Source organism: Trichosurus vulpecula, chromosome 7 (genome assembly GCF_011100635.1).
Source record: "Trichosurus vulpecula isolate mTriVul1 chromosome 7, mTriVul1.pri, whole genome shotgun sequence".
Taxonomy (NCBI): domain Eukaryota; kingdom Metazoa; phylum Chordata; class Mammalia; order Diprotodontia; family Phalangeridae; genus Trichosurus; species Trichosurus vulpecula.
This window is the reverse complement of record NC_050579.1, coordinates 75,720,270-75,743,113: the sequence shown is the minus strand read 5'-3', so window position 1 is coordinate 75,743,113 and position 22,844 is coordinate 75,720,270. Positions and strand designations below refer to the sequence as shown.

Here is a 22,844-nt window from a genome sequence, read left to right as displayed (position 1 = left end):
TAAAGAATGGAGAACAAGAAGGATCTGACATACTATCTTCAAGGGATTTTCCCTTGAACCCAGGCTGGAGGTTAGAGCAGATGATTTCCAAGATTCTTCCCAACCATAAATCCTAAGATCCTATGCACTTGGATGATGAGCACTCAAGGGAAATGAATGAACTTTTCATATTGGGACAAACCAGAGAAAATCAGTATGGCAAAAATCTTGGTATGCTTAAACATATAAAGTAGTCCTCAGCCTTGAGGGGGGCCCCATCTTGATTCAAGAATAGTTATTAGTACTCTGAGTGTGCAATCCCTGTCTATGAGTTGACATAATGATGGAAAATATACTTCTCTATCATTGTCTAGGTCATTATCATCCTTCTCTTCCCCCATGTTCAAAACATTAGTGTCATTCTCACCTCCTCATGCTCATTCACTCCTTACACACCATCAGTTGCCAGACTTTGTCATTTCTACCTCTACAATTTCTCACATCTCACAAACACCCCCTTCTTTCCACTCTCACAATCACCACCCTTGTTCTGGACCTCTACACCTCTTGCCTGAATTATTACAGGAACCTCCTATTTCTACGTCAATACCTCAAGCCTCTCCCTCCCTTCCCCACATGCCCCCACTCCACAGCTCTCAAAATGATTTTCCTTAAGGGCAGATCTATGCCATTAGCTATAGTGGCTCCCTATCATCCCCTGGATCAAATATAAATCTCTTCACAAATATTCCCAAAGGGCTATAAAATTGTGGATGCCCTTTGATCCACTGCTAGGTCTGTATCCCAAAGAGATCCAAATAAAGGGAAAGGGACCTATTTGTACAAAAATATTTAGAACAGCTCTTTCTGTGGTGGCTAAGAGTTGGACATCAAAGGGATGCCCATCAATTGGGGAATGGCTAAACAAGCTGTGGTATACGATTGCAATGGAATGTTATGGTTCAATAAGAAATGACAGGAAGGATGATTTCAGAAAAACCTGGAAAGACTTACATGAACTGATGCATACTGAAGTGAACAGAACCAGGAGAACATTGTACACAGTAACAACAATATTATTCAATGAAGAATTGTGAATGACTTAGCTATTCTCAGCAATACAATGATCCAAGACAACCCCAAAGGACTATTGATGAAGCATACCATCTACTTCCAAAAAAAAACCTGATACTTATTGAATACAAACCAAAGCATGCTTTTTTCACTTTATTTTTTATTTTATTCAAATCTTCTTGTACAAAATGACTAATATGGAAATGTTTTACATAATATCCTATATCTGATTGTTTACTGTGTCAGGCTTGGGGGAGGGAAAAGAGGGAGGAGAGAGGGACAGAATTTTTAACTCAAAACTTTAAATAAAAATGTTAAAAAATTGAAAAAAGTCTTCATAAAACTCACCCCTTTCCACCTCTTAAGTATCATTTCATATTACTCCCTTCACATGCTCTATCATCCAGCCACATTTGTCTACTTCCTGTTCTGTACACATAATGCTGCATCTGCTGTTTCCATGTTTTTGCACATGTTGCCCCCCATATTTGGAGTGTTATTACTCTCTGCTTCTTGGAATTTCTGGTTTCCTTTAAGACTCAGCTCAAGTCTTTCTTTCTACATGAAGCTTTTCCTGATTTACCAGTTGCTGATGCTGTCTCTCCCCAGACTATCTTGTAATAAATGTATATATTTTCTGTATATACTTATAATTGTCCATGTTCTCTCATCTGTTAGAATATAGGCACATCAAGGGCAAGGATTCTTTCCCTTTTGTCTGCATCCCCAGAATCTAGTAAAGTGCCTGATACATGAATAGATGCTTAATAAATATAGCTGACTGCTTCAGAACTTTACCTACTCAGCTGTGGCCTGGAAACTTTTCAGGACCTAATTGGACCAACAATATGGAACTCTTTGCTATGGTTGAAATGATGGGATCCTTAGGATGAGGTAAACATTTTATCTTAGTGTTTAAGATAGAAAAGGAGGAAAAATCTGAGCATATTCTGATGTATTCCCCAATTTGGGAAAAGTGATTTTAAAGTTTTGGGGAAGAGCAAAAATAAGACCTTATGTTCTAAAATTTTCTGGGGGGAGAAGTCTGCCCAGGATAGATGTGAAATTCTAAAGAATGAAATTCTGAAGATGTAAATAGAAATATCAATAAGGAATCGAAAAGAAGCTGTTTTTTTTAAAGATCTGGACACAACGCCAGGTAGCTGAGGTCAAATACAAACGAATGATACAGTCCAGAAAGAAGAGTGTTGATGTGCAAAAGCTCAAAATGGACTAAGATCAGCAAAAATGCTAGAGAAAAAAGGGGCTCATTAAAATCTGTTATGAGGGAAAGACAAAGTTAAAAGAAGGAAGAGCATCACTGCATGAGAGGGATGGAATGGTGAAAAGGGACAGCAGAGAGAAAGCAAAGTTATTGAATTCTAACCTTATTTCTGTTTTTCTGAAGAATCATCAAAAACAGAACAAAAAAGATTAACAATGAACTGAAGTATAAGAAAAGAGAGGAAATGATATGAGAGTATCTAGTTATCTCCACTAAGTTCAGGTCCCTAGGCATGGATGAATTATATGTGAGGGTACTGAAAGAATTTGCAGAGGTGATTCCTATCTTTTAAAAATCATGGAGAAATGCAGAAATGTTGTAGAGAGGCCAATGCCCCAGTTTTCAAAACAGGGAAGAAAATAGTTTCTTCAAGTGAGAGGCTGGTGAGTTTGACTTATTAAAGGATGGGTTTATGAGCATTTAGAAAGGGAGTCAGTGATCACTAGAATCAGCATAGGGTCATAAAGGAGAAGAAATACTAGACTTACTTTATTTCTTTTTTTTGTTTGTTTCATTTTCTTTTGTTTCTGTTGGGATTACTGACTGATAAATGACAATGTAGTTGTTGTTTAATAGTTTCCATCATTTCTAACTCTTTCTGACTCCATTTGGGGTTTTTTTTGGCAAAGATACTTGAGGGGCTTGCCATTTCCTTCTCCAGCTCATTTTACAGATGAGGAAACTGAGGCAAACAGGGTCAAGTGACTTACCCAGGGTCACATAGCTAGTATCTGAGGTCACATTTGAATTCAAGATGACGAGTTTTCCTGACTCCAGGCCTGGCACTCTATCCACTGTGCCACCTAGTGGCCCTGATAGTGTAGTAGAGTGATTTAATAGAGTCATGGAGTCATGAAGACCTGCCTACATTGTCTTTCACGCATACTCACTGTGTGGCCGTGGACATTGCATTTGACCAGTGCCCCTGGGCAACTCTCTAGAAATATGAATTGCATAACGGTCTGCATTGGTGGAGGGATTTTTTCTCATTAGGAACTCTGTAAACTAACGAAATCGATGGGCTCTACCCTACCCTACCGTTACTACGCTAGTAGAAGAAGGGCATGTGACAAACTTAGCTTACTTGGATTTCAGTATGGGTGACTTACAAAATTTCTTGTGATATCCTAAAATGACTACTGGAATCAGGCAGAACATGACTAATCCTTCTTTTATGTGACAGCTTCTCAAACACTTGAAAATGACCATCATGTCTTCCCCTACGTCTTCCATTCTCCAGGCTCCACATGCAAGAGCCATGGAATACAGACTTCAAAAGTTTTCCATTCTACTTTTAAATGATAGCCATTCTACTTTTAAATGATAGAGAGAGAACAGAAAATTGGTCTAAGAAGAGGGGAAAAAAAACAAGAGGGGAGCAAGATTAATCAAGTCATTAATTAATATAGTTATTTTATTTGGGGTAGGGACAGAAGGCAATTGAATCACTGTTGTTCCCAGATAAAAATCTAAGATTTAAATTTTGGCCCTGTATATACAAACTCATGAATTTAAATTTAAATTACTTCTGAAATTTGGCATAGAAAAAAGTCTTCATGTTAATGGAAAGCCTTCTCTTAATCCCCATAAATGGAAATAACATTTTAACTAAAGCTGTTGATGTCTCTAAATCTTAACTATAGGGGGCAATCAGGACATAGGCCTGGATTTTCACAATTGCCATCGGAGGCTACTTATAACAAAGGGCACCTTCAGGATTACTGATGAGGATGAACTTTCTTTTGAATCATTCCACACCTAGCATGTTCAGTGCTGGTCACACAATAATTAATGGGGGGGAAGAGGGAGAGGAGAGCTTTTTTGCAGAAATGTCTTGCAATATAAAAGTATTTACATGCCAATTGTTCTTCCTTTAATAATTTCTGTAACAAAGCCATCATTCCTTTTTCTATAATCACCAGTTGATTCACTGGTGCATCCCCCTCTTTTGCTTAACACTCACTGTGACAGCCGGGAATGATAGAAAATGTCATTCTCTGCTTGCTAATTCAGTGCATTCAGACTGAGTACAGCAAGTATTTTTCTGCTGAGTTTTTTTTTTTCCTTCTAAGCCTAAAATATATAATGTAAAAGGTTTTCTTTTTTCTTAAGTGGGTAAAGAAAGGATTCGGTTAAAATCGATTTCTGTAAGCCCTAATTATACAGTGCATTTCATAATAAGCATTACAAGATCTCTGCTCAGGAACAAAGACCTCTTCGTTAGTAATGAATTGTCACTACCACAATCAGAGTGCTGAGTTTAATTCATGGATAAATAAAAAGAGTCCTTGTAAGCAAAGAAGTCGAGTGTCAGAGTGTGCTTTGGAATAGCTCCTCAGGGTTAAGAAATGAGCCTTACAGGGAGGAAGTTCCTAATGTCTGATTGACATCCTTCTGGCTGAATGGAAGCTGGTGTCCTGTCCTGGTTGGGGAGAAAGACTAGCTCCTGCTACTTGACTTCTGGAGCTTGCTCCCAAGGTTCTTGCTTCTTCTGGAGAAGAGACTTTTGCTCAGTAGCTGCCGAGGCTGGTTGAATTATGTGGTCTCAGTCATTGAAGGCGGCAGTTGTGCACTTGAGAATGATGTGGGAGAACTCCAGTGAGAGTGATAATTAAAAGAGGAAAATGAAGGGTCACCTCCCTTCATTCAGCCCATTGGGCTTGGCATCAGAGCTATTTCAAAACAGTAGGGGATTTTCCAATCGCAGCATGGCAATCTCTAAGCACACATTGTTTCTATGGGTTAAATCTGAATGGTATTTTAATTGTACTTGAAAAAAATTGATATGAAAAGGGGAATATTGGAAATTAGTTTAAAGAATAGAAAGAAACCAAAAAATAGGAATATAATCTAAATGGGGAATGGATTAAAAGCTGAAAACCAATGCGTTATTTGCTTGGAAGAAAATGGCAAGTAATATAAAAGAGGCATGATGACAAAGGAAAATTGGTGCCAGGATATTAGAAAAGAACATTTAAATGTATCAGCAATGTGCCTCATTTCTAGTTGGGTAGAAACACAAAGGCAGTCTCTTCTCAGACTTCTTGTTATTTCACTGTCACTTAGATTATTAAATTATTAGATTATTAAATCCAGAAAGGACCTGTAAGATCATAGGAACATAATCTTAGGCCTAGAAGCCACATTAGAGGTCATCCATCTAATTCTATTCATTTTTTCAGTCAATAAGAAAAGCACTATGTGCCAAGCATTAGGCTGGAGATAACCACAAAAAACCTCCAAAACAAAAACAAAAACCCTGCAAAAATACAGTCCTTGCCTTCATTCTTGGGAAGGAGCTACAAAGGGGAGGATGAGGAAAGGCCTTTTACAGAAGATGGAAATTGAGCTAAGTTTTGAAGGAAGCCAGGCAATCTAGGAGGCAAAGGTAAGGAGGGAGAACATTCCAGATATGGGAGACAGGCAGGGAAAAAGCGCAGAGTAGGGACATAGTGTTGTGTGTAAGGAATAACAAGGCCGGTGCCAGCAGATTATAGAGTGTGTTCATGTCAGAAAAGTGTAAGATTAGAAAGGGATGAAGGGGCCAGGTTAAGAAAAGCCTTGCTTTAAAGATTAGGAGTCTAACGCCTAGAGATTTTAAGTGATCTCTCCAAAGTCACAAAGGCCGTAATTGAAAACAGTGCTAAGTCAAATCCTGCCCTTTCAGCTCCAAATCCACAGCATCGTTGGCCAGGTGGCTCCCAACCAGCATTGATTATTCAACCAAAAATTGCTTTTTATAAAAGCAGTGAACATTAAAACATTAACTACAAATGAGTCAGGCTCAAATGTTCATGGCCTCTGAAACCCCTCCTAATCACCTAGTCATGGGAAAGCAGTGATTACTGCAAGTTACTTAGTCTAAATGACTGAATTTGGGGAAAGAGAACATGGATTGACTCGAACCTTGGCTTTGCTTACTTTGTGACTTTGGCCAAGTCGTTTAACCGAAATGGACCCTTCATTTCTTGACAAATAAGGGGGTTGGGATTAATGGCATCTAAGATTACTTCTGACACTAATGCTATATGATCTTATGACCTGGATAGGGCAAGAATAGTGGGAAGTTTGCAACTTTGGGTCAATAAATATGATCTATGTCAGTGTTGGTCACCTGGCAGACATAGGGTCTCATAGCCTGTAGCCTTTTAAGTAAGCAGGAAGGAAAAAAAAAAACAGTGCATGGTGAGAGAGCATATTGTACTGATGCTGTAATTAAAATATTTATTGCAGGGGTGGGGCTGGACCTGCAGTTTCTTTGGTATAGGGCAGTAGTTATCAGACTTTTTGAGATGCAAAGAGTTTTTGTTTATATTCATTCTATCAAATGAGATGAGATATTAGTTCAGTCTTCAAGTTTGGAACTGATCTTTAGTTTCACAGGTCTCTAGGAAACTCTACTGTACACCTGTGAGAGAATGAGAGTGAAAAACACAAACAATCAACCTTGCGTAGCTGTGAAAGGGTCTTTGGGACTCCCAGGAGTGGGTGAACCACACTTTGAGAGGCTGGTATAGGGAAATCCTAATGAGGAAAGCCCCTTGAGTAACTGCAGATGTGTATTTGTTCTGCAATTTAGAGTCTTACAGAGTAGCCTGGGGCACTTAGAAGTTAAGTGATTAAGATAATAGCAAGTAGACCTGTGTATGTGGATGAGGACATTCTCTCTATTAATGAAAACAAGCACTTTTCTTCAATTTATTGTGTTAGAGAGTTTCTTGAGAGTACTGAAAGGCTGACTTGCCTAGGATCACAGGGACTCAGAGGCTAGACTTGAACCCAGGTATTCTTGGCTCCAAGATTGGCCCTTGAGCCACACTATGACACTAAATTGACTTCACATGATCAAAAACCATAGAATATCATTATTGTAAAAGACCTCCTTCTTATTGTTATTCAGTTATGTCTGACTTTTGGACCATAGTGCACCAACACTATTCATAGCACTTTTTTTTTTTAAGCAAGGATACTGGAGTGGTTTCACCATTTCCCTCTCTAGCTCATTTTACAGATGAGGAAACTGAGGCAAACAGGATTAAGTGACTTGCCCAGGGTCATACAGCTAGTAAGTGTCTGAGGCCAAATCTGAACTCAGATCTTCCTGACTCCAGGCCCTGTGTTCTCTCCACTGAGTCACTTAGCTGCCCCTGAGAGACCTCAGGAACCATCTAATTCAATTCTTACCTGCAAAAGAACTCTCACTACAACATATCTGAGAGTGGTCATCCTCCCTTTGCCAGAAGAGGACTCCAGTGGGTGCTAATTCAGAGCCTCTCAATGCAATAAATTCTATGTTCAGATAACTTTAATGTTTAGGGAACTTGTTCCTGACATCAAGCTTTAATTTTCCTCTTTGCAATACAGAGGTATGAGACAAATTTAATCAGTACAGAATTATATTTAGGGTATGGTGTCTACCACAGTGCCTTGCACATATCAGGTACTCAAAAATATTGGTTGAACGAATATATTAGTTAAATATTAAATTCTGAAAAGTAAATGGTTCAGCTCGTTGACAGTCATACAGATAAACTCTATTTGTCTCAACTTGGTTAAATTGGCCATGCCAGATCCACCTCATGTTGAGAAGAAAAGCGTGTTACAATGCGGACTCCTCAAGGAAACAATACTGGATATTATGAGATTCAACCATCTGGTCTATAATCCATCAATCAACAGCATTTGATAAGCACTCATTATGTGTCAGGCACTGTGCTAAATGCTGAGGAGACAAAGACAAAAAGAGCCCTTGCCCTAAAGGAGATTGTGTTCTGATTGGAGAGCCAATGTGCAAATAATTAAAGAAATATATATTGAGTAGGTGGATGGCAACTATGACTAACTTACTCTGTGAACCCGGCTGAGTCACTTTCAGATTTCTGGGCTCCATTGTATTCAGCCATATAAGTCAAGGGTCAGACTGGATTTCTTTGAACCTTAAAATTATTAGATCTAAAATGATCTAATCTATGATTAGACTATGGTTTACTTTTAGAGGTGTCAAACACACAGTCCATGGGCCAGTGTGGCCTGAACCAGATTAAAATGTAATCAGGAAATATTTAACAAATAAATAAAAAATACAATAGAACATAGAAAATGTTAATATGTAGTTTTCTAAGTCAATATCCAGCCTGCAGGGATCCTTGTGTGCCTTTGAGTGGCCCCCACTTCTATTTGAGTTTAATACCACTCATCTATTTCACTGTTAGGCCTAGGGAAAAAAAATCATTAAGTGTTTTCAAGAGATCCTACAATACATTTTGAAGGAAAGGGAGGTTAGAGTACTATTTTTTTATTATTAGACCTTGAACAAAATATTAGTCAGCTTATGCTCACTGATGGATGGACTGGTATAGTAACTTTTAAAACATACACAGAGGGAGAGAAGAGTATTTTAAAAATAAATTTTAATGGATTTATTTGTTTCTTACATTACCTACATTTCCTGTATGTCCTTCCCTACCTCCTTTTCTGAGAGTTATTTGTTTATAACAAAAAATAAAAGAGGGGAGGCACTTCAGCAAAACTAATCAACACATTGAAAATGTTTGAAATCATATGCAATGTTCCCCACCCATAGTCTCTAGCTTCTGCAAAGAAAAGAGGTGAGAAGTAAGGACCAGTACTAAGGAGTGCCCTGCAGAAGAGAAGAGGGAAGGAAATAAGACTCTCCCATCTTTACAAAAAATCAACTCTGTACAAAAATTCCTAAATAGAAGTGAAGGCATGTCTTCATCCTTATTATATTCTGCATCATTTCAAAACAGCTTCTTACCAGATTAGAAGAGGGTATTTTTCAAAGTGTTTGATACATAATAAGAAGAGGAGAAGATTATTTGTAGTGAATGGTATCCCAAGGAAAGAGAGAGGCCAGTTGTATTAGCAGCAGCTCTGATTCTCGTTCTTACAAATGAAACTCAGAGCCCACAGTCTCTTCTTAAGGTCATCACCTTTATAAATCCTCACCACACACAGGGGAGAGGAGCTCAAAACATAAGAATTCCACTCTCTATCCCCCTGTTGATGGAGAGACTTTTTTTCCATCTGCATATCCCCATTTATAACAAAGCCTCCCGTCGTGAAGGATTTTATGAGCTCTTGAGTTTTCTCTCGTTTTTATCTTTCTTTGCATCAGCAAAGCAACTGGCAGATTCTTTAATAAAATATATTATATATATTAATATTTATGAACTGATAAATTGGATGTTTAAATAAACATTCTCCAACTTAACGCCAATTCTCTTGTTTTAAACGTTAAATTGCACTTACGTTGTCAGGAAAGTCGGCCTTTAGTTCACTGACACATTGACACCAATATGCTGCTGTTTTCTCACTGATGAGCTCGATATTAAGGAAGGAGCTTTGTCCTGGGCCGTACACAGGGCCAGAGGTGCTGCCCCGGACTATCCGCGGTGAAACGTTAGTCACAATGTCCTGTTGAAAGACAAAAGACTTTGACTATCATTTTTGCGATCTAACAGTGCAGCTTTTATTATCTATTCCCTTCAACATAACAATGACTTACTAAGTCTCCTCTCATATCTCATATTTTCCAGAATAAAATTCAAAATATGTGCTTTAAATTATACTTAAATTGAACTTATGATTTCAGGTAGAAGGCTAAATTTGAATATGTTATGGAATGAGCAAAATCCCTTTCTATAATCCAGACTCCTAATATAGGGAAATAAAAATATTTAACTACTGCTTCCATTGATTTGAGTATGATAGAAATGGCTTTTTTTTTTTTCACTTATTGGTGACTGAATAAAGAACAAATACATTGTGGGCATAATGTACAAAAATCCATTAAAATCTCTTTCCATTGAACCAAGTAAGATTTAAAGTGTGGCTTTATGTTAATTTAGAAAGATTTACTTTGGAATTCCTTTTTAGCAAAAAACAAGTCATCCAAGAAAAGCTTGAGGCATTGGTAGTTCATCGAATTTTAGCACATTCTTTACCATGGGAGCTGGGTCAGATTATCTGTAGAGTTGCAGTCATAAATGCAAATTCAGTGGGAAGAAAGCCACTTTTCCCAAGACTAAAATGAGGATATCAATAACTTCATGATAAACTATAAACAGTAAACAGTAAAATTAACATGCTTGTTAAGTATAATTAACAATCCACAACTGCTTCTATGGTTATATTAACGAAGAACAGTAACATTTCTGACATTATTTAAAACTAAAAAGAAACAAAGAAGGAAAAAATGTTTCTTTTGCCAACTTCTAATTAAAAATAATTTTGAGTAAAGGTCATTTAGTTAAGGATTTATCAGAATTAGTCATTTAAGTACCCCTCCTCACCATCTTGTCACTTTTAGTGAGATAACATGAACCCCCATTAGTATATAGCAATTAAGGTCAATTTACATATTTTAATTAAGAACCACCCCATATAAAACAATTAGCGTAATAGGCATACTAACTGGATTTCATAACATTTGGACGTTTTTCCAACTAGATAGACAGGAAACCTTAATTAGCATTAATTAGTGCTGATCTGCATATGTTTGATAAGGCATACCCTTGCCACAAAAGATTATTTATTCCTGAATCTGCCAAATGCTACAGTTGCAGAGGATAAAAGGACTTTTCTTCACATTGCATGTTAATTTCTGGTAATTTACATCCATTTTTACATTTGAATTAGTATATTATAAAATAAATTGTATAAATGTTACAATAACGCCTTTGCAAATATGTACATTTAGACTTATAGAAATCATACCAGTTAATTTTTACTCATTATCATTTTACTTTCATTGTAATCATTTTGTAACATAATCAGCCTACACTATGATTTGTTTCTTCCTACCAATTTACCCCCCTAATCTTAATGGGGAAAAAGACCTGTAGGCTTGCTCCAGAAGGTTCGAATCTAGTCTGCCAGATTTTCATTTTGGCAAATGTTGGATTAAAGTGCCTATGTTAGAAGGCAGACCTTGCATTTCAGTATACCTTGCTTTTTATTAGTCACGCTAGAGGAGGATGGCTTTACAGTGCCCTCATCTTGTATACACAGAGTCAGGAAATCTGGACAATGACAAATTCAGAGTCCAGAGGAGAGCTGCATTCATCCCTCATTTTCCCTGCAGCCCAGTAGGAGGCTGAATTTTCCAAATTGTCTCAACTTGGTTGTGAAGCCCTGAGGTACTCTAAGGCATATTGTGCTTTCCGAAGACCCTTCTGGCAAATGGGCCAGTCATAAATGTGGCCAACTGTGGCTAAGTCAAATGACTGCACCCTAGGTTAGATTCATATCACCAGAGTCTTCCCAGGATTCCATGATTATGTACACCATTCGGTAATGCAGATTACCAAGAAGATGTCAGAGTTGCCTATAGCCTGAGGAATCAGAGACCCCATGGTCTTGGAATGCCACAGCACATACTACTGATGATAGTTCTTCTAAGAAAGTTACAATCTAAGGTTCCCTAAAGGATCTGTAGGGAAAGTTCAATCTTCAAATTGGCAAGGTATGATTTGAAGATTGCAAGGTAGGTTGCCCTGTGCCACAAACATCTCCCTCAGTAGCCAGAAAAGATCTTTGATTCCACAAATAGAAATTCATTTATTTGGGATTTAAAGAGGCTTTTCAGTCTTCCAAAGTCCTAAATTAAAATGCAAATATCCCTCAGAGGGGTAATAATTTAACCATTCTGAACTAATACCAAGGCTTGGATTGGGATTAGTTCACAGTTAGCAATCAAGATAAATGCTTGGAGAAGGACGAAGGAATTCTAACTACCCAGAAGACATGGTGGAGACTCTTCAATTATACTCACTCACGTTTAAATAGAGCTTTAAGGCTTATAAAGTGTTTTCACCACAGCAACCCAGTGAGACAGGGAGAGCAAACGTTATTATCCCCATTTTGCAGACGAAAACAATGAGGTGTAGAGAAGTTAGACGATTTGCACAGCAACAGAAAGCGCTGGAGAGGTGGGGTTAGAACCCAGGTCTTTTGATTCTAAGATCGGTAGTCTTTTTCACACTTTTCACACCCTTTCTCCTGCAAACACACATGTGTTTCCAAAAGAAAAGGAGAAAGGAAGTCCAAGACAAACCATTAATTTCTGGTAGAAATTTGACTTTTCTGGTTCACTCTTCTCTGCATCTGCTGCCCTGCCTAGTCTTAAGTCCATGGAACAAGATGCCAGGACAAGATATCTTTGTAGGGAGTACCTCCTCACCTCCCTTTTCTCACCTCTTTCTGCAAGTTGTCTCTCCCATTAGAATGTAAGCTCCTTGAGTTGAGGGACTGTCCCTTCTTTTTATTAATCCTATCCCTAGCACTTGGCACAGCGTCTGGCACTTTGTAGGTGCTTAATATATCTATATCTATATCTATATCTATATCTATATCTATATCTATATCTATATCTATATCTATATCTATATATATATATATATATATATTTTGGATTGGATTAGTCCAGTGGATAGCTTAAAGTTGGGAAGTTCAGTTGTTGTTTCAGTCATGTCTGACTCTTTGTGATTCCATTTGGGGTTTTCTTCTCCAGCTCATTTTACAGGTGAGGAAACTGAGGCAAACAGGGTTAAGTGACTTGCCCAGGGTCACACAGCTAGTGTCTGAGTTTGGATTTGAACTCATGAAGATGAGTCTTTCTGATTCCAAGCCCAGGGCACGATCCACTGAACAACCTAGCTGCCCAAAGTCTGGAAGACCTGTGTTCAAATTTGACTTCAGACATCTATTAGCTACGTAACACTGGGCAGATCCCTTAATCTCTGTCTACTTCCCTTTGTTCAACGGTAGTATGGGGACAATGATAGCACCTACCTTGCAGAGTCATTGTAAGGATTGAAAGAGACAATATTAGCAAAGCACTTAGCACAGCGCCCAGAACACAGTAGGTACTATCTAGATAATTATTCCTTTTCCTTTATCCCCCTTTAGTTCAGAATTTCCTATTTTCCCCTAAATAGGTCCTAATGAGTCTTTATTTGGATTAATGAATGCTTAAAATTTTTAAGCAATGAAAAATTAATTAGAAGTGTTATCATAGGTCACATTTGCAGTCCCTTTGAGGAGCCTAGGACTTGCAGAAGGTAAAAAAATCATTATCTAATAACCCTCCATCTCCTGATTACCAAGCCAGTGCTTTTAAGACTACCCTATCATTGCTCATTAACTCAGATAATAGCTAATATTCACATAGTTCTCTAAGATTTGCAAAATACTTTATAAATATTTTCTCATTTTATCCTCACAATAACCTTGGGAGATGGTACTATCATCTCCATTTTAAAGAAAAGAAAATTGAGTTTAAGAGAGGCTAAGTGACTTGCCCAGGGTCATATAGCTGGTAAGTTTCTGAGCATATATTTGAACTAAGGTCTTCTGTGTTGAAGTCTAGTGCCATATTTACTGTTCCACCAAAAAACACAAAATTAATTAATTATCTAATGAAATAAAATATCAGATACATGAAATGAAAAATTAGTTGTTATGGTGGCAGTTGTTGCTAAGATTGATTGCTCTGGTTGCTAAGATTTTCAGTTAATAGTTTGGTATAGGAGATATGCCAGTGAGGAGGAAATAGAGGACTTGTGTTCACATCCTGCTCATATATAAAGGATCGTCCTTAAAATATCCCCCAACTTTGTCTACTCCAATAAATATATCCAAATGTTCTTCATTAAGGAACACAAACGATGTCTTAGGAGAAGGCAATTTATGTATTCAGAAACTATAAGGAATGACCGGGAAGGCTTTTCCAGTACCCTAATATGGGGATAATGATTCATAACATCATTATTGTCAAGATTAGAAAAAAATCAAGGTGAAGAGGAGTCAGAAAAAATAGATGGATGAAGGAAGACAGGAAAGAAGAAAGATGACAGCTGGAGAAAAAAAAAAAACTCTCATGAGATTCTAAAGTGAAACTTTTGTGCGACAGAGAACTGATATTGGCCAATGAGAGTCCAGCATGTGGTTGGCTGGATGCAGTCCCTACATGGACTCGAGACCATTTGTATGTATTGTTTCCAAAACTTAGATCTTCATTTAAACCTAAGTCTTCCTGACTCCAGGTGTAGCACTCTATTTGCTGCCTTCTGTTCTCAGCCTCATTTGCATGCCCCAGGTACTGAATACCTTCTCCAATAAATCTTTCCATTGACTTCAGATCTCTGAAAAAGAAGCTAAATGGAATGAACAGGGAATGGACATTGCATGAAAGCGATTTCTCCATGGCTTAGTGACACCAGCCTTGGATTTGTATATCAGAAGAAATGGCACTGACATAATCATGTGATATTGTGCAAGACACAACTCCCATAAACCTCAGTTTCCTCATCTGTATATAGGCATAATTACTACTTACCTCACAATATGTTATAAATGGTAAAGCAACCAAAAATATGAGTTATTATTATTATTATTCGTTGTTGAATTCAGATCATTAAAAATATGACAATAATTTACTCAAGTTACTATTTGGGAATACTATTATATAATGATATTTTAGGAAAGGAGGTTTAATTTTAAGTAGCTAAAATGACGTTAATATTGCTTAATAGATTTAGAATAAAAATAAACAAATTCAATAATAGTTAATAGATGAAAGTTCATTGTACATTATAAATAAATTGAATTAACTTATCTATGATCGTTATTCTATCTCAGCCACCTACCAAGGCAGTCACACTTCACTCTGCACTCACTATAACCTGAAAAGGTTATATCTCTATACTCCCAGATTTCTGAAATTCCCCTACTCATCATATTATATATTATTTATTCCTATTTCATATCATAAGAAGGCTCAATGAAGCTTCTCACTCTCCCCAATGACTCACCCTCTTACTTGTTTCACATACACAGAGACTGTCTCCCCCTCCCATTGAACTCCTTCCTCAATGGCTAGCAGACTACCACTGTCTCATACTCTCTCATCCCTGTGATTCTGAACAGATGGCTATCATTGTACAAACCCCATGCCCCATCCCCCACTGACAGCTCCCTCATTCCTATCATCCTCACCGGACCCCCACTCCCATCCTATGCCCCACTCCAAATATACCCACTGTGCCCTCTGGAATGAGTGCTCCACAGATAACAAACTTGATTTCATCTTAAACCTTTTCTTTTTTACACTCCTTTCATCTTTCTGTACTCACTGAGACCAAAAACCCCCTTTCCCTCTCCCCCATCCTTTGTAGTCTTTGTTGAACTTTCACTCATTCCTCTCCATCCCCACTCACCAGGACCTACTCTTCTACCCCGTCTCAGGTACATGCAGAGATGTTCAGACCTTTGATCTTGTTATCACCCAAGAATATTCTACTTCCATATTTTTGATCTCTGAATTCCCTTTATGTGATCATAATCTTTTATCATTCCTTCTTTCCCTCTCCTTTACAACCCCTATTATTGTTCTTTATCCTCACCATGACCTCTAATCTCACCGTTCCTCAGTTCTTTCCTAGGACATCTCCCCCGTACTAGACACACTTTCCACCTTTTTCTATCTTGACCTCTTGTTAGAGCTCTATACTATCCTCTCCTTTCCAGTAGCTTGACCTATTGCTGACCTTGCTCTTCCAAACCCCAGCATTAGATCATCTCCACCGTTTTATTGTCTTCTCTCTTGTATACATGTTACTGGATGAAGCCAGAGATACTATAAATCTATACTGACTAGGTCCTACAACAAATGTGTTACGTGAATTGATATGTAGCAAGGCAATTCTTTTACAATACTCTGTACAATTCACTATTCTTCTTAGCATGGGGCTCTTTCAAAACTTCTCAACCATCCTGAAATCTCCCATGACTCCCCCTTTCCTTACCTTCTCAGCTAAGAAATTTGCCTCATATTTCACTGAAAAAAAAACTGAGGCCCTTTGCCAAGAACTCACTCTTCGTCTCTTCTCATTTTTCCTTATTCAGGTGCCTTGCAAGTCTCTCTTCCTTTACCCCTATCTCACAGGAAGAGGTGGCCCTTCACCTGGCCCAAGAAAACCCCAGTACATGCATACAAGATTTCATTCCATCCCATCTTTTCCCATAGATTGCCACCTCTATCACCTCCCTCTTTCACAAATCTTCACTATACCCCTGTCACTTAGCCTGCTGCCTACAAATACTACCATGTCTCCTCCACCCTCCAAAAGCTCTTACTTGATTGAGGCATACTAACTTTCTGTATCATCCCTTTTCTCTCCTCCATTTTACAGCTGAACTTCTTTAGAAAGTCATCTACAATCAGTGACTCCCCTTCCTATCCCCTCCCTCTCTTCTTAACTCTCTTCAGTATGGTTTCCAACATCATCTTTCATTTAATCTCTACAAAGTTAGGAATGATCTCTTAATTACCCAACTGAATAGCCTTTTCTAGTCCTCATCCTTCTTGACCTTTCTGCAGCCTGTGACACAGTCAATCACCCTCTTCTCCCAGATATTCTCTTCTCTTTAGGTTTTCATGACATTGATTTTTCTCCTGCCTGTCTAACCACTCCTTGGTCTCCTTTGCTGGATCTAGATCTTCACCCAATTTGTACCCATTAAATAGGTGTCTTCTTCTATCCCATTATCTCCCATGGAGTCAATTATCATCTCTATGCTGGTTTCCTTGCTGTTACTCTCACATAACACTTCATCTCCTGATACCATGCATTTTCATAGTCTGTGAACTATGTCTGGAATACTCTTTTTCCTTGTATATGGATTCTGGATTCCCTGACTTTTTCCAGGTGCCAGGTAAAATTTGACCTTCTGCAAGAAGCCTTTTCTAATCCTTCTTAACACTTGTGCCTTCCCCACAAAATTACCTGAAATTTATGCTTTACATATATATATATATATATATATATATATATATATATATATATATATATATATGTATATATATATATATATGTTGTTTATACAGAATTGTTTCTACCTTGCCTTTCCTATTACAAAGTGAACCCCCTGAAGTTGTTGATTTATTATATAAATAGGAAAAGTCTAAAGCACAAAACTTCTGAGTATAGTGATTTAATAGCAAGGCTGACTATTGCCAATAAATCAGGCCACAATTCTCAGTGATTATGAGGAACATTGGAAACAAAGCTGATTGGCTGGGGTATTTTGGAATTTTCCATTGTCATCATGGAAAGCTATCCTGTGTCAAGAACAGGGAAGTTCCACAGGAATGGGGAACTTTGAGGAGTGAGCAACCCTCAGGGCACAAAAGTTTTCCAGCCCCAGGTGACCTATAGTCCTTATGACCTAAAAGTTACAGCTCTGCTATTAGTAGAAATAAGGGATTTAGCCTGTTAGCTGAGCTGTACACGAACTGTGTAATAAGGAGATTTAGCTAATATACAGGCTGGCTGGAGCCAACGTCTTGTGAGCCTGCATAGAATCTCACACACACTTCTTAACCTATGATGATTTATAAGAACTAAACTATATATGTAATTAAAGAACGTGATTAAAAACAAATGAATAATATTTCACAAGGGTATGAGCTGTTTTTTGCCTTTCTTTGAATTTCTAGTGCTTAGCACAGTGCCTGGCACATAGTAAGCTCTTAGTAAATGCTTATTGACTGAATGAAAGTTGTTTACATACTATAGACCATAAACAGAATATTCTTAAGTGATATTCTATGTTATCATGAAACATGCATAAATTCTGTGTATCTATCTATCTATCTATCTATCTATCTATCTATCTATCTATCTACCTATCTATCTAATTACCTACCTTCTGGCTCTCCATTGTACCTAGCTCTACATATTGCATTAACAAATGTTTATTACATTAAAATTATCAGGAGCAGCAAGTTTAGGGGGTAAGATGATAAATTAGAATTTGGACATGTTGAGCTTGAGTTACTGGTACAACACCTAGGTACCAAGGCATGATACTTTATAACTATATATAACATTTATATAGCTTTTTATATACATTATCCCATTTGATCCTCTCAACAGCTCTGGGAAGTAGGTGCTATCGTTCTCATCTGCCTAAGGTCACATAAGCTAGTAAGTATCTGAGACAGAATTTGAATTCAGGGCTTCCTGACTCCAATTCTGGTATTCTATCCATTATGGCACCTAGCTGCCTAGTTAGAAATACTACACTAAAGCTTAGGAAAGAATCTAGGGTTAGAGATACAATTTTGTTTGTCATCAACACAGAGGTGATTCCAGAAGGATGAAGAATATTTCAATAATAAAAGTGTTGAAAAAAGAACTGAAGATTTATGGTTGTCTGAGATCTCCCACAAAAAGAGTAGTGAGAAAGGAAAAGAGGGCCAAAGACAAGGACCAGAGAGAAACGGACACATCTAAGAAATGGGAAGAGGAATAAGACTCATCATTAGAATAAGACCCATCATGAGCCATTCAAGAAGCAGCAGAAGAAGCAGATGACTATAAGGTTGAGGACTGCAAGGAAATAAGAATATCAGGGAAGATACAGTATTCAACAGGGTGAAATTGTTGCAGAGATCTAAATGGTTAATGAAATGATAACTTTAAAAAAAGTTCATTTACTTGACCTCCTTATACCAAAGAAGTATACTGTTATGTTCATTAAGTGGTTTAAGCTTCCTAGTGTTACCATGGTTACTGGTAGAGGAAAGATAGCCACAAAGGCCGTACAATAAATAGAGAAATAGAGCTTTTTCAGTGATGTGTTGATAAGTGACTGTAAAAATATCTGAGGTCCTATAAAGTTTGTGCAGACAATCAAGTGAGGCAAATAAAAAAGAAAATTCTAGCCTGATTTTAAAAAATGATTTTGTTCATGGATTCCAGGGACATGTAGTAAACTGAAAACTCCATCATGTATTAGCTGATGTAGCTTCTCTTGCCCACAAGTCCAAGCTACCCTGGCAGCTAGATGTTCCCTAAACACACTCCAAGTAAAGAACTTGATAATAAAATTCATATGTAAGCAAAAATCTGGTTATGAAGGGCCATTTAAAAAGCTTTTTAATTTATTTGACTAAAGCAAGTTACCCCTCTACACATCTTCCTCCTCCTCCTGTTTCTATCTCTAATTTGAAAAGAGCCTAGGTACTCTGATTTTACAGTTACCATCATCCCTGCTTCTCTTACTCATTCCTCTCCCATTTTCATCTTTTACTCTCTTAATATCCTTCTATCTCCTACCTAGTGGTATGCTAGAGCCAGTTCATACCAGCTCTCAAGTATAGATTATTAAATTTTCGGGGTGAGCATTTATACTTTGGAAATCGTCAAGTGTTGTAAATCGGGCTTTGATTTCTTGTTTTGCTGACTGTCTAGACTCAAGAAAGTGAAGGAAAAAATGTTAACAACATAGATTGAACTTAACTATGCACTGTGTGTATGTACATGATATATGTGTATATATGTATATACATATATTTTTTCTGGAAAATGAATAGTTAAATATTTACCAACAGACTCCTGCTGCTACCCATTTCCTCTATTCCTTATCCATTGATATTCACAGCTTGTCTTTGCCCCATCATACAGTTTGAACCCAGGTTCCCTAACTTCTAACTTCCTTAACTTCCAGCCATGTCCTCTACTCTGTACCATATGTAGACCTTAGCATCCTATCCAGCTGATATTATATATTTTGACTCAGTGCTTTTGTTAACTGGATGTGTTTCTATGAGGACACGGCCCAGTGAATGAGTCTGTTTTCAAGAGTTTTTCATTTAATACAATTTATTATGACTAGAACTCCTTCTCTGGCACATGGACTTTTTTTTTCTGAACAGAACTTTTGATATAATAACATCTGGAAATGGGGAATTTTACCAATGAAATTTTTACATGTATAGGAAGTTAAGACCATTCAAAGTGGGCCTTCTATAAAGAGATGCTACCGACACTATTGTGTAGAGAAAAATAAGTCTTCACAGAGCAAAATAAAGTATCCTAGGTCTTATTATATTATGCCTTGAGGATGAGACCATCTAATATACAATGACACAGGAGAGGGGGACAAAACAAAAAACCCAACTGTGTTTAAAATGTATTCTGTTATGTTAAAATATGTTTAAAATATTCAGGAGGGAAAACAAGGTTTACCATCTTTAATCAGAGTCCTATAGGAGGTTGAATAATGTTAAAATGGTAAAGTGCTACAATATGGCCCTTGCTAGGGGAGGAGGGAAAAGGAGGTGGGAGAATACAGTAGATTGCATTCAGTAGAGGTTTGGAAAAAGATGACCTCTAAGCTTTCTTTCATCTTTGAATCTATAAACCCTATGATCTTAACAGTAGGAATCTAATTCAAAGTTACTTAAGCATTCATTATAAACCATGGTTAGTTCAACTTCAGAGCACAGAAGGGAAAAATGTAAGACTTAGCTAATAATAACTTAGTCACCCAAGTAACTAGAACCAAGATGATACTTGTATACTTAAGGAAAGATTTGAATAATCTTTGAATCCCGTCCCTATGCCCCCCCACCAAATTCATCAAGTATTACAGTATCATCCATAGAAGTATTGTCCATGTTCTTAGAACCTTTGTTGTAACACATGCAACTCGATTTAGAAAATAAATGGCTACTTTCAGGAAATAAACTTACTTAAGACATGAGTAGCTGTCTCCCATATTTGTGCTATAACAATAGGTTAATTTCTTTCAACAACCTATAACTACTAGTAACTGGTGAAACATACAAGGGAGGGAATAAACACTAATATGGTACCTACTATATGCCAAGTCCTATACAAATATTTCATTTCATATTCAATACATTCCTTTGAGGTAGATGCAATTATTATCCCCCTTAAACAACTGGAGAAACTGAGGCCATCAGACATTAAGTAACTTGTCCAAGATCATACAGCCGTGTCTGAGCCCGGAACTGAACTCGGGTCTTTAAGATTTGAGGCCTGGTGCTCTATAGGGAGGCAGTTGCTTACCAATTGTATTTTCGTGAATGTATTTCAAAATAATTTGCTTCTTTTTTAATCATATGCATTTTATTTTATGCACTCAAAATGTGACTCTGCAACAAGGTGTCTATGACACATAAATAAAGATACCCTGATCTACATCTTGCTGCCCATCAAAGCACCCTGCATCTGCTCTTTTTCCCCTAATACAAAAGGACATCACAAGAGTCAATCAGATATCCAAATGACATAAAGCTGAGAGTATTAGTAAACATACTGGATGACAGAGTGAAACTCCAAAGAGATATTGACAGGGTAAAGACTTAGGCTGAAGGTGAATATGGTGAAATTTATTAGGGATAAATATAAAGTTTTGCATTTCATTAAAATCATCTTTGCACAACCTACAAGGTTTTGTGAAGGTCAGTGAGGTCCCTTTCTAAATAAAAAAAAAATCAGTGATTCTGTGGTGATGAAACACCATGGGGAGCCCATACTTGATCATATCTCTCATCTATGGGGCTCTGTCTCCTTAAGACATCCACATTGTGGGTTCACAAAAGCTGTCTATCCCCAGAGAAGTTTTACATGAAAAAGAGTTTTGTCAGTGAGGATGACAGATGGATGAGAAAGTGATTAATTAGCAAACAAACTGATTAGATCACTGAGTTCAATGTTCAGATAGATAAGGGTCTGTAGATACAGTATGCAAAACTATAATTAGAAACTTTTGCTAGCCTGTTTTTGAAAAGATCCTGTGATTAGCCTTGAAGAAATCTTTCCAGGCTCAAAATAGCAGATGTGAAGGTGTAAGGATGAGTCAGTTTTGATAATTATTAGAGTTCCTCGATTATCATAGCAGACTTTTCAGTGACAGTGACAAATATTTTCTTTAAATTAGTTTGATTTTTGCAAAGCTGTGGTGGATTCATTCCTTTCACTCCAACACCAAAGAAAGGGACCCCAAAGATCTAAGATCTAAGTAGAAGGAACCAGTAGGGTTCAATCCAATTTCATTCATTAAACATTCATTAAGCAGCTACTAAGTACATTTCCCTATGGTAGGCACTGAGGCAGTAAATGACAACAAATGAAACACTCCCTTTCCTCAAGAAGCTTTTGTCCTCCTGGGATGGAAAAATGAACTCAAAGAACTGTAGTACAAGGACTCTGGAAGACTCTGTGGTTCTAGGACTGAGAGTTCAACTGCTATAAAATCTTCTAACTGGTCTTCCTTATTCAAGCCTCTCCCATCCCCAATCCATCCTTCACACAACTGCCAAAAAAGTGATATCCCTAATGCATGGGTCTGACCACATCACTGCCCTGCTCAATTAAACCCAGAAGCTCCCTGTTATCTCCCAGATCCAATGCAGACTCTCTGTGGCATTAAAAGCACTTTAGAACCTCCCTGTATAATCTTATTTTTATGTGTTCCCTTTGTGCTGGCTTTGATCCCGCCACCTTGGCCTTATTGCTATTCCTCGTCCATGCCACTCTACCTTCCACCTCCATGAATATCTGGAATGCAGTTCACCCCTCTTCTCCACCTCTCAGAATCCCTACTATTCTTGAAAGTTCCGTCCAAACATTACCTTGTAAAGGAGGCCTTTCCCACACCTCTCATC

The 22,844-nt window shown here is 37.6% G+C and overlaps 1 protein-coding gene across 1 annotated transcript in view; it reads right to left on the bottom strand.

Moving 5' to 3' along the window:
• Positions 1-22,844, bottom strand: part of DPYD (dihydropyrimidine dehydrogenase) — a 1,113,082-nt gene that overhangs the window by 434,295 nt on the left and 655,943 nt on the right. The window contains exon 14 of the mRNA XM_036769110.1: positions 9,611-9,775. Coding sequence (XP_036625005.1) covers positions 9,611-9,775 — 165 coding nt within the window. The remainder of the gene's footprint in view (positions 1-9,610; positions 9,776-22,844) is intronic.